This window comes from Cetorhinus maximus, chromosome 1 (genome assembly GCF_964194155.1).
Source record: "Cetorhinus maximus chromosome 1, sCetMax3.hap1.1, whole genome shotgun sequence".
In the NCBI taxonomy this organism is placed as follows: Eukaryota; Metazoa; Chordata; class Chondrichthyes; order Lamniformes; family Cetorhinidae; genus Cetorhinus; species Cetorhinus maximus.
The window spans coordinates 175,267,568-175,280,329 of record NC_135879.1 but is presented as its reverse complement, the minus strand read 5'-3'; the positions used below and the strand labels follow the sequence as shown (position 1 = coordinate 175,280,329).

The 12,762-nt window shown below is 42.7% G+C and overlaps 1 protein-coding gene across 1 annotated transcript; it reads left to right on the top strand.

The window, feature by feature from the left end:
• Positions 1 to 449: 449 nt before the first annotated feature.
• On the top strand, positions 450 to 824 carry LOC144677600 (histone H2B type 1-L-like). The gene has a single exon (XM_078537919.1). It carries the CDS (start codon positions 450 to 452, stop codon positions 822 to 824), a length of 375 nt encoding a protein of 124 aa, XP_078394045.1.
• Positions 825 to 12,762: the final 11,938 nt, after the last annotated feature.

The following is a 12,762-nucleotide window of genomic DNA, read 5'->3' as shown; positions in this document are numbered from 1 at the left end:
CTCAGGGGATCTGAGCTCAGCTAAAACAAACAAGATAACTTGACATTTAGGGAAATGAAATTACGCAAGTCGTGATGAAATTGAGTAAAAAAAACACTTGATTACAACAAAGCAATAAACTCTAAATATTTTGGAAAATTAGTCAATGGCTGGAGTGCATTCAGAAGTTGTAATTTTTGAAGAACAGTAAAAGCCTGGAATTTTGACTTGAGCTAAATAGGTTATCTTTTTCTTACAGGAAAATTTAATGCCTTACCTTAGTTTTGTGATGCTAAGTGCACTCTTTTCATTGCACTCATTTAAGACTCTACACAGGTGCAATGAAAGCTAATTTTGCAGACCAGTTCCCTATGCTCCAAGGACACCTGGAAGGCATCTGATGCAATATTGGGCTGGGCCATTTCTCAGATGTTTGGGGTGTCCGGCTGAGTTGGTCCAAGTGCAGTGGAATGCCTGAGGTGGCGGATGTGGTGAAGGGCAGTGCGTCCCGCAAGGTGTCGAAGCAGTCGCTGACTAAAGTCACCAAGAAGCCGCCTAAGAAGTGGAGAAAATCTCGCAAGCAGATCTATTCCACTTACGTGTACAGGGTGCTGACCCAGCTCCACCCTTCCACCAAGGCCATGAGTATTATGAAATCCTTCGTTGTCGACATTTTCGAGCACATCACCTCCGAGGCTTCGCACCTCATTCACTACAACAAGCGCCACACCATCTCGGTCAGGGAAATCCAGAGCGTCGTCCGCCTCATGCTGCCAGGGAAACTGGCCAAACACCCGGTCCCCGAAGGCACCAAAGCAGTCACCAAATACACCAACTCCATTTAAGTATACAATCCTAAAGGTTATAAAATGGACCTTAGGTCATTTGCATGTGCTAATGCAGGGCCTAACACCTGTTCTAGGTTTGCTCAAGGGTGAAATGGGGCTGTCCTAAGCAGAGCGAGCGTCAAGTCTGCCCTGCCCAGGTTTCCCTGACCTCACCCAAGTAACATTAATTAGGCCACTGGCACAATTTTAGGCCAACCTCGGGCCTCCTGATTGGGGCATTTGGTGCCCATTTTAGATCCGAAGATGTGCCAGAGGAAATTTATACCCCACGGTATTTCAAAATGCAACCTGTATGAAATACATCCTGTTTACTTTTTGACTGAAACCAGATATAAAAAGCAATTTGATGCCATCTTGTGGTCAGAAATTGCACAACTCCAACAAGCTGCTAAACCCATGATAATCAAAAAATGTGAGTCTGAAAGTTAATGCAATGAGTTAATTGGACCAACCTATAAGACTTAGCTTAAAAAAACAAAAAGCCACAGACATACACTTTAAAAACACTTACCTCATTTATTGCTGTAATATATTAATGTACAATAAGTTAAACCGGTACATTTGGTTTACAACTTTTTCAACAAGTGAAACAAAACAACAGCAGTCTAAAAGTAAACAACACGCTCCTCACATAGGTGCTTGACAATGAAAAGAGGATACCTACCAAAGGCAAGAGACATTAACTGGGTGGGGGCTGAGAGAGAAAGAGAGAGAACCAAATGCATAATTGATAGGTGAAAGCTTCAGCTCTGAAGGAGTCATTCGGACTCAAAACGTTAACTCTGTTTCTCTCTCCACAGGTGCTGCCAGACCTGCTGAGTTTTTCTAACATTTTATGTTTTTATTCCATAATTGATAGGAAAGGATTCTTAAGGAGAGTTTGATGGAAAAATAGTCAACAACGGCTAAATATACAAAATAAGAGTCATATTATAATTGCAGGAAGACAACAAAGGCAACTGGTTAAAACTGCCTATTTCCAGAGGATGCAATAGAAATAAAAAGGCTTCTGTTGTGACCATAACTTGTGCCGACAAAGTATCTTAACATCTATGTCTAACAATAGCTCCAAAAGTACGTATTGACTTAATCAGTCACGACAGTGGGGTTAAAGCTGTGAGCTAGCTTTCACACATTTCTTTCTCAAATGTTCCAGCTTTTCAGTCAAAAGCTTTAAATAAATTGCTCTGAAGGGTAGTTCACAGTTCTAGAACAAAATAACATGCAAAAGCATGTTATTGATGAGGCTTCAGCTTATAGTTGTAAATAACTTAAATTTACAACAGTAGGAGATGTTATAAAAATATCCCAAACTATTATCTAAAGTGTATTTTTAAGCTCTTTCTGCTAAACAGACAAAAGCCACACAATAATATAGGCTCCTCAAATAACAGACTAAGAAAAACACAAAGGGAATACAGACAATCAGACCTGCACAGAATGTAAGGTAAACAACAACAGCCGCATGATTGGTGTAAACATGATAGTTTAAACTCTTTAGTGGAAAATTTGACTTTGGGTGTTAGTGTAAAATAGGTGATAGCAGTTCAGCCTTTGCATCGGTCCTAACATTCATTTCCATTGACTGGTCGAATATCGCCCAATTTATGCTTAGTGTAAAGGTGAAAATTACCCCTCTTCCCTGCATTAATGGGTCACTCCAGTGTCATTATCTTTGTCTATTTCCATTGGTGCCTTCATCCTATATGTGTCCACACACACACTTTTCAACTAAAGTTACTAGTGAGCTTATTATTGCTTTGCTTAATCCAAGTGCATCATTCCCATGTCAGTTAAATTAGAGACTTGTCTCTGCACTGCAGTAGCTTTACCAAAAAATGTCGCGGAAAATCTGTTTTTGTGCATTAATTTGTTTTTCGCCGCATTTCTGGTGAAGTAGTGCAGTGGAGTGGGAACTGCTCTGAAAAAACCCTTTTTCAAAGTCTTTGTGAGTCTATCTTGCTGCTTGGCAACTTGGTTCATCAGCTTATTTTGAGATGTTAAATCTTAAGCCCATGTCCAAATCAACTATGTATCTTGATATCAATGCAATAGACGGTAAAGAACTGCTGTTCAGAATATGCACAATCCCTAATTCTAATTACTGTGCTAATTTTGTACTCTGGTCATCCTAATATGTCATTAGTTAAATATCAGAATTGGTTTACTCAAATCCCAGTTTATTGCATTGTCAAAAAAAAGTTATTGGAGAAGCAATATCATTTTATTCAACAAAGTTCAATGAAAACCTGTGAAATTTCATGGTCTACCACGGTAACTCTGGCAGGAGACCAACAAAACTCATGAAATAGTGCAAATGGTCATTTTTCTGACAGAGTAATAGCAGAAGATCAGTAGAACTCCATTTGTAGTTAAAAGCTTATCAGACTTTCCTGATAATGTGTGTGCGCACGCACGCACACACACACACACACACACACACAAGCACAACAGTTCTTTGTGTAAAGTTCAAAAGCAACTGCTAAAACAATTTGACATTTTTTCGATGGGATGTGGGCATTGCTGGCAAGGCCAACATTTGTTGCCATTTCAGAGGACAATTAAGAGCTGACCACATTGCTGTGGGTTGGGAGTCATATGTAGGCCAGACCAGGTAAGGATAGCAGATTTCCGTCCCTATAGGACATTAGTGAACCAGACTGGTTTTTACATCAACCAATGGCCACCATTATTGAGACTAACTTTATATTCCAGATTTTATTAACTGAATTTAAATCCTACCAGTTGCTATGTCCCATAAACCCATGTCCCCAGTCTCTGAATTACTTGTCTAGTGAAATTACCATTACATCACCATTGCAGGGGAGGTGGTGGCATAGTGGTATTGTCACTGGGCTAGTAATCTAGAGACCCAGGGTAATGCTCTGGGGGCCCAGGTTCAAATCCTGTCATAGCAGATAGTGGAATTTGAATTCAATAATAAAAAAAAAAATCTGGAATTAAAAGTCTGATGATGACCATGAAACCATTGTTAATTTTCATAAAAGCCCATCTGGTTCATTAATTTTCTTTAGGGAGAGAAATCTGCTATCTTTACCTGGTCTGGCCGACGTGTGACTCCAGACCCACAGCAATGTGGTTGACTCTTAAATACCCTCTGAACAAGGGCAGTTAGGGATGGGCAATAAATGCTGGCCTAGCCAGCGACACCCACATTCCATGAATGAATTTAAAAAAAAATCTCCCCCTATTATGTTATCACACATAAGAGTTTAAATGCAGCTAAGGCAAATTTCTAGATCCTGTACCCATTTACCAACCACCAACTAGTTTAGTTCAAGTGGATGAGTAAAGACAAAAAAAGGCCTATCCCAAGATTGGTACCTAACAATGGTGTTGAATCAACAACAACCTTTCAAAAATTAAAGATCAATCATGTTGACAAAACAATTAAAATTCACTACTCTTCAAATAAGTCACATAAATATGCTCTGCAGTCACCTATTATGTAAGACAAAGGTATGTGGCTCAGTCCAAAAATTGATTTGACTGAATTGTGCTGCTATTGAAATGAGTAGGAGGCACAGTAAGAAGTAAAATTGATTTGTTTCCTCAGTCACAGCAGCTGAAAGAAGCTTGGTCCTTCATTTGAAAATATAATGAACACCACAATCATTTTAGGAATTGGTATTGGGGCCCAGTAGAGAAGTTCAAACAGCTTTAATCTTCACTCTGTTCTCACAGGAGAACCGCTTCTGCTTTGCTTTGTTAAATTAATGCCACTTTAATGTTATCATTAAATTATCTCCACAGCCGCATTCGTGTGGAAAGTAGACAAAAATTTAAGTCACAGTGTGCTCAAGGTTTATGGTGAGAAGCATTCTGGGCTCTTTTGAACAACTCTCAACAGCTATTTTAAGAAGCAGTTTACTATATTTTCTAATCTGAAATAGTTACAATACATACCTGGGGCCTTCCAGCATTTGTTTAATCATTTATTCTCACATTATGCACATTAGTGGTGTAAAAAGAAATGGTACAACGTACATAGAGAAATTTAATATGTTTATACAACCTTTCTCCAGCACAAGGTTATTTTCTTATCCAAACAGCAAGATGGAAAATTGAGGCTCTTATTTTATTTGTGATACATAGGACTGCTTATCTCCAATGTAAACATTTTCATTTGAAATTGCCAATGGTCTGGGCCTCAAATTCTTATTCCGTTTGTACAAATTCATTAATAACGCTATTTATTTCCCATCCTACAACTGGGACTAGTTCAATTTCCTTCAGGTCAATTTGAATGTTTATCAAACCAATCATAAAAGATTGCATGTTCAACACTGCAATTGTTTGAAAAGATATATTTTTTAAAATAGTCTAGTAGTTAGTTACTGAAGGATAGAGTAACTCTTGTGGTTACTGGAAGGCACAGTACCTACTAGTTATTAGTGGGTATGGTGCATAGTTGCTTGATGGAACAATAGCCTAGTACTTATTAGAGTTGTTAAAGGACAGGGTAGCCAAGCAGTTATCAGTGGGTATGGTAATGTGTAGATATTAAAGCCTAAAGTGCCTAGTAGTTGCCAGAGGGTACGGTATCTAGCATCACAGAATCATTCTTCCAACTTATATTTCATCTCATTTCTGTATGTCTTAGTTCTGATGAAGGGTCATCCAGACTCGAAACGTCAACTGTGTCCCTCTTCACAGATGCTGTCAGACCTGCTGAGTTTTTCCAGGTATTTTTGTTTTTGTCATGGAATCATAGAATGGTTACAGCACTGAAGGAGGCCATTTGGTCTATCTTGTCCATGCTGGCTCTCTGCAAGAGCAGCTCAGCTATTCCTACTCCCCGGCCTATTCTCTGTAGTCCTGCCAATGTTTTCCTTCAGATAATTATCTAATTCTATTTTGAAATGATGGAATATGCCTCCACCACACTCTCAAGTAGTTCATTCCAGATCCTAACTACTCTCTGCGTACAATGTAATCTTCCTCATAAGAACACAGGAACACCAGAATTAGGAGCAGGAGTAGGCCTTTTGCCCCCTTGGGCCTGCTTCACCCTTCGATAAGATCATGGCTGATCTGATTGTGGCCTCAACTCCACTTTCCTGTCTGCCCTCATAATCCTTGACTCCCTTGTTGATCAAAAATCTAACTCATTGAATATATTCGAAGACCCAACCTCCATTGTTTTATGGGGAAGAAAATGCCACAGACTATTGACAGTCTGAGAGAAAAAAATTCTCTTTATCTCAGTCTTAAATGGGGACACCTAATTTTTAAACTGTGTCCCTTTGTTCCAGACTTCCCCACAAGGAGAAACATCATCCAGCATCCATCCTGTGGATCTCATATGTTTCAATAATCTCTCATTCTCCAAAATTCCAATGCCCAACCTGTTCAACCTCTCCTCATAAGACAATCCCTTCTTCCCAGGAATCAATCGAGGAATCAATCTACCTCATTGATTTTCTAAATGTCCAGCTATTACCTCCTTAATAATGGATATTCTAGCATTTTCCCTGTGACAGATCTTAGGCTAACTGGCCTATAGTTTCCTGCTTGCTGTCTTCCTCCTTTCTTAAATTTCTTACATTTGTGATTTTCCAATCTGCAGGGACCTTTCCAGAATCTAGGGAATTTTGGAAGATCACAACCAATGCATCTACTATCTTTGCAGCCAATCCCTTTAAGACCCTTGGGTGAAAGTCAACTTGTCAACATTTAGTTCTGATAGTTCTCCCAGTTTCCATGGTGATTGTGATTACTTTAAGTTCCTCCCTTCCTTTTATCTCTTGATTTTCGACTATTCTTAGGCCAGAATCTTTGGGTTGGCGTGTGGGGGTGGGCCCTGCTCGCCGATGCGTAACATGATGCACGGTGACATCGGGCGTGCGTCCCGAGGTCACTGCGCGTCACTCTGGTCTTCAGTTCCGCGGGCACGCACCGGAGTCGGCTGCATACCCGTCAAACTATCAAAGGCCTATTAAGGCCATTTAAAAACTAATTAAAATAATTAACAGAGCTGCCCGTCCAACCTTAAGGTTGGCGGGCAGGCGAAGAGCCCAGACGGCCTTCGCATTTATCATGAAACCACATCCACGGGCGGGATGAGGTTTCATGAAGTGTTTATAAATTGAATAAAAGTTTTTATTAAAATTCATTGACATGTTCCAGCTCGTGACACTGTCACATGACGGGACATGTCTTAAAAATGTTTTTTTAATTTAAATTATTGATAATCAACTAATCTCCATGAGGCAGTTCTGTGCCTCAGGGAGATTTCTGCACTCTTTCATGCACATGCTGGGCGGACCTTAATTGGACCGCCCAAGCAAAATGGCTGCGCACAGCCGATCGCGGGCGATGATCGGCTGCGCGCCCGCCCGCGCCCGCTCCAGCTCAGCGCCCCAAGATGGGGAGAAAATTCTTCCCTTAGTATGTTGTTTGTGTCTTCTACATTGAAGACACAGAAAATATCTTTCCAATGCTTCTGCATTTCTGTTTCCCATTATTAATTTCCCATCCTCACGCTCCTAAGGGACCAACGCTCATGTTAGTTACTCTTTTTCTTTTTAAATACTTGCAGAAACTCTTACTATCTGTTTTTATATTTCCAGATAGCTTTCTCTCATACTCTAATTTCTCTCTCACTTTTTTAAAAAATCATTCTTTGCTGATTTCTAAAACCAGTCCATCTTCTGACCTACCACTAAGCTTTGCAGTATTGTATGCTTTTTCTATTAATTTGATACTATCCTTAACTTCCTTAGTTAACCAGGGTTGGTGCATCCTTCCCATGGGGCTGCATCTTCTGGTCGGCCAGCAGGGGGGGTGGGGGGGGCCACTTGCCTATGTGTAAAATAATGCGGGGTGACGTTGGGCGGGCGTCCCTACGTCACCCCGCGTCCTTTAAATTTTCAGGTTGGCGAGCGTGCAGCTGACTCGGCTGCGCGCCCGCCGACCTGTCAACGGCCACTTAAGGCCATTAATAAAGTAATTGAATCAATCAATGAACCTACCCGTCCAATCTTAAGGTTGGCAGGCAAGCGGGGAGCCCAGACGGGCTTCCGAAAAAACATGAAACCTCATCCATGGGTGGGATGAGGTTTCATGAAGGTATTAAAATTTGTATTAAATGTCTAAATAAAATAAATTGACATGTCCCAGCTCATGTGACAGTGGCACATGAGGGGACATGTCAGTAATTTTTTTTTCTAATCATTATTCAATGTTTCAAACCTGAGCCGATCTCCCCGAGGCCGCACTTTGCCTCAGGGAGATCTGCGCGCATGCGCGAAAGAGCACACTCCCGGCTCAGGGAATCCTTCCCCACCCACACAGGGAGCACATAGCACTTCCTGGCAGACACCACACTGGGCAAGCCTTAATTCGCCCGTCCATGTAAAATGGCAGCGCGCCCCCAACTGGGGGCACCGATCGGGAACCTGCCCACCACGTCCACTCCTGCACATCCCCCCCGATGGGGGGAAAATGTTGCCCATAGAGTCTTTCATTCTTAATGGAATATAGCTGTGCTGAGAGTTATGGAATATCTCCTTAAATGTCTGCCACTGTTTCTCTACAGTCCTACCTTTTAACCTATTTCACCTGTTCATTTTAGCCAACTCTTTCCTCATGCCTTTGTAATTGCCTGTATTTAAGTTTAATACACTAAACTTAGAACTGCATTTCTCACCCTCAAACTGAATGTGAAATTCTATCATGTCGTGATCACTGCTGCCTACAGACTCCTTTACTATGAGGTTATCGATCAATCCTGTCTTATTGCTCATTAATATAGGTTTAAAATAGCCTGTTCCCCTGTTGGCACTAGAACTTACTGTTCTAAGAAACTGTCCTTAATACACTCCTGTTGTCTCTGGTTCTTATGTCATTCACCTGAAATCAGTGTCCTGGTTCTCAACACTTACATCAATGGGAACAGTTTGTCCCTATCTGCTCTGTCCAGACCCCTCATAATTTTGAACACCACTGTCAAATCTCCTCTCAACCTACTTTTCTCCAAGGAAAGCAGCCATAACTTCTCAAACCTGTCCATGTGACTCAAGTCCTTCATCCTTGGAACCATTCTCATACGCCTTTTCTGCACCCACTGTAATGTCTTCACATTTTTCCTGAAATATGGTGCCCAGAATTGGACATAATATTCCAGTTGAGGCTGAGCCAGAGTTTTATAAAACCTCATCATAATTTCCTTGCTTTTGTACTTTGTAAAGCCCAGGATCTCATAATGATATTAAGTAGATATTAGAGGGTGCAACAGCCGTGTAATTATTAGTGGGTTTGATAGCTCAGTTGCTATTAGAGGACAAAGTAGCCTAGCTGTTATTAGAAAGTATACAGTAGTGATGCATTGGAGGATTAATAAAAACCTTGCTGGTATGTATAATAGAAGGTTAATCTTGAGCTGGAATTCTAATTCTAATACATATGAAGAGCAAGTATTAGTTACAGATATTGCTTATTCCATCTAATAATAATTCAAGTTTCTATTGAGCCACAATAACGCATAGCAAAATGACGGTATTCCAAAGATTTTTGCTTAGCTTTGCATTTCCTGCAAAAGAGAAAAAAGACAAAAAATTATAAGTTGCTTCTAATTTTTAAAACAACTTGTCTCACCCACTGGATTTCCAGATTACAGCAGGCATAAACTATGCCCTTTATTTAAATATATACAAAACGTCAGCAGGTTAACCGCATATAAGGTGTGATGGATATTGGTAACATCAAACCTGACTTGCTGACTTTATGGGCCTGCTCCATTTTATGCTGTGGTTTTATTGTCTCCGCCAGTCAGTGCTGAGGCCATAAAAACTGTAATGTGAATAACGTATCATGAAGTGAAGGCACGAAGAGTTCTGTGCAGTACAGACTAGAGTGGCATTAACCTGCCTCTGCTGCTGAGAATTTAGGTAAGTGAGAAAATGAATGATGGAAAATGACTGCTTAAAGATTGAAACCAAGACCCAGCATCACATCTAGTAAGGAGTTCAAGCGAATTAGAAGCTTGGAGACATTCAGCTTGGAAATTGGATTGTGATGCTCCCATTTTAAATGTATAAAACAGATGCTTAAGGGTCCAATATGGCAGAGGGCCTGCACTGTTCCACACTGAAAATGTGCTGCCTGCCATATTGGTTAACATCCTTCCGTGGTGTCCAAGGCATGCACCTGAAACAGGTAGTAGGTGCCTGACCGGGCTCACATTAGCACGATAGGCTACAGTGGGAATGCAAACCGCATGCCCAGTTTTCCTGTCATCTACAAACTTCTCCAACATGCCATCTACATTTAAATCTAAATCATCGATATCAATCTCAGCAGCAACGGACCCAGTACTGAGCCCTACAGATCCAAAACACATTTGATAAGGTAAAGGTTACTGCATTAGGTAAGAGCTCATGGTGTTGGGGGTGATATATTAATATATGGATAGAGGATTGGCTATCTAACAGGAAACAGTCGGGATAAATAGGTCATTTTCAGGCTGGCAAATCATAACTAGTGGAGTGCTGCAGGAAACAGTGCTGGGGCCTTAACTATTAAGATCTATATCAATGAATTGGATGAAGGGATAGGCTGTATGGTAGCCAAATTTTCTGAAGTTACAAAGATAGGTAGGGAAGCAAGTTATGAGGAGGATACAAAGACATCTGCAAAAGAAGTGGGCAAAACATTGGGAAAATATGTGCTTGTCAACTTTGGGAGAGAGGCTGCAGAATGCTGCAGTACAGAGGGATCTTCTACATGAATCACAAGAGGTTAGCATGCAGGTACAGTAAATGCAAATCTGGATGTTGGTCTTTCTTGCAGGGAGGATAGAGTATAAAAGTAGGGTACAGCTGAACAGGGCATTAATGACACCGCACTTGAAGTACCGTAGACAGTTTTAGTCTCCGTACTTAAGGAGGGATGAAGTTGAATTGGAAGCATTTCAGAGAATATTCACTGGGCTGATTTCTAGAAGAGGTTGTCTTGTGAGGAAAGGTTGAGCAGGTTAGGTCGATAAACATTGGAATTTAGAAGAAAAGAGGTGATCTTATTGAAACATATAGGCCTGAATTTTACCCTTGGCAGGCACGTGCGATCACCAGGCCTGCAACCAGTCGGGAAATGGGCCACCGCCCGAGATCAGCCACCGACCACAATTTCACACTGGCTGGCCAATTAAGATACCAGCACCTCGGTGGGCATTAGATAGTCGGCTAGAATGGCATAGTACAGCAGTGAGGGCACTTCACACTCACTTGAGGAGCAGGCGGAGGCAGACAGTGCCCAGGGCGCTGGCAGTCGGAGGACTGCTGGAGACCAGGACGATGCTGAGTCAAAGACAGATGATGGGCCTCTGTAGTCATCTATTAGGCGGCAGATGCTGGATGTCCAGCGGGGTGTCGGGGAGGATCTGGCGGCGATCCATGGGGGTATGCATGCCGTAGTCTCTGTTGTGGAGGAGTCCATGTGGAGCATGAGCACTGCATTGATCCTCATGGCTGAGCGCACTGCCTCCTTCATTGAGAGAGTGGTGACTCTCATGGAGAGGCAGCTCCAGGAACAGAATCAGGGTTCCTGTGGTTGCGCTTGGTCCAGCAAGCCCTCACACAGGCAGGTGGTCAGTGTCTGTGTGGGAGATGGGTGAGGCACCCAGTTTCCCTGCTCAGTGCCCATCCATCAATGGCAAGCAGGGAGGTCCAAATCGACCTCATGTTGGCGCATTGTCATCTTTGCAGGCTTCTCTCAGGGTGCTCTGGATGATGGCACCAGCTCCTCTACCCCTGTGCCAGTGATCATGACATCTGATGAGGCTGCAGTGACCTCCCAGGTGGGGCCAGCACTGGCTCCACTGGCCAGAGGATGACTGCCAAGGCATTGAGGTCAACAGGAATCCACAAGGCACAAGGGAGTCATCAAGATGTAGCACTTACAAACTTAAGTTTAAGGCACCATGAGCAAAGAGGGGCTGATGTGGGTGATCTCCTGTTGTGTAATGTTTTGTTTATGTTTACTGGTCTGGGAATGAAGACCAGAGAAGGTTATGTTAATTTGTTTGGATTATCAAAATAAGATCGATTTTGTTTTTGTCGTGATGGCCAGAGTATGATTCACCTTTTTATTTTTTTGGTGCAGGGCACGCCAGTATGTAATGCTGGACGTGAGTGGCTCTAAACTTTATTGCACAGGCACTGAATGGACTTTGGGTTCAAAGAAAAGGGTAATTTCAGACATCCGGAATGGAGGGGCAGCCCTGGTATGAGGTGGAAGCAGATGTCTGGCAGCCTAGATGAAGGAGCGTTGGATCAAGGCGTCCCTGGTGTCCCTGCCTCCCTGAGGATACAGAGATCTGCCTCCATGCCCTCAGCGTTCTCCTCACCGTGCTCCTCCTCTTCTGACTCGCTACTGGATTCATCATCTGTGGCTTGTGCAGCTGCGTCAAGAACCTCTTCCTCCAGTGGCCCCCCTCTTGCCAGTGCCAGATTGTGGAGAGCGCAGCATGCAAACACTATCAGTGGCACCCACTCTGGGGGTATTGTAATGCTTCCCCTGAACGGTCCAGGCATTGGAACCGGATCTTCAGAAGACCTATGGTTCTCTCTTTCACCACCCTTGTGGAGGCATGATTCCTATTATAACGCTGTTCTTGGGTGGCGGAGAAGCATCATAAGCCATCCATCCAGTTGAAGAGCCTCGGCACCTGGGAGTGTCTGAGGATATAAACGTCATGGGAGCTGTCAGACTTGCAGAATCCACATCCTATAGTCACACACTACCTGGACGTTCATGGAGTGAAATCCCTTCCTGTTGACGAAGGCACCCGGCTGACCCGCTGGCGCCTTGATGCCAAACGTGTACAGCCGATTGCACCCTGGATGCAGGGGAACCCAGCAATCACTGCAAAGCCTCTGGCTCGCTCAGCCTGGCTGGCCTCATCCGTACAGAA

Excerpts from the sequence above, each read along its gene's own strand:
- LOC144677600 (XM_078537919.1), top strand. The coding sequence starts at position 450 with ATGCCTGAGGTGGCGGATGTGGTGAAGGGCAGTGCGTCCCGCAAGGTG.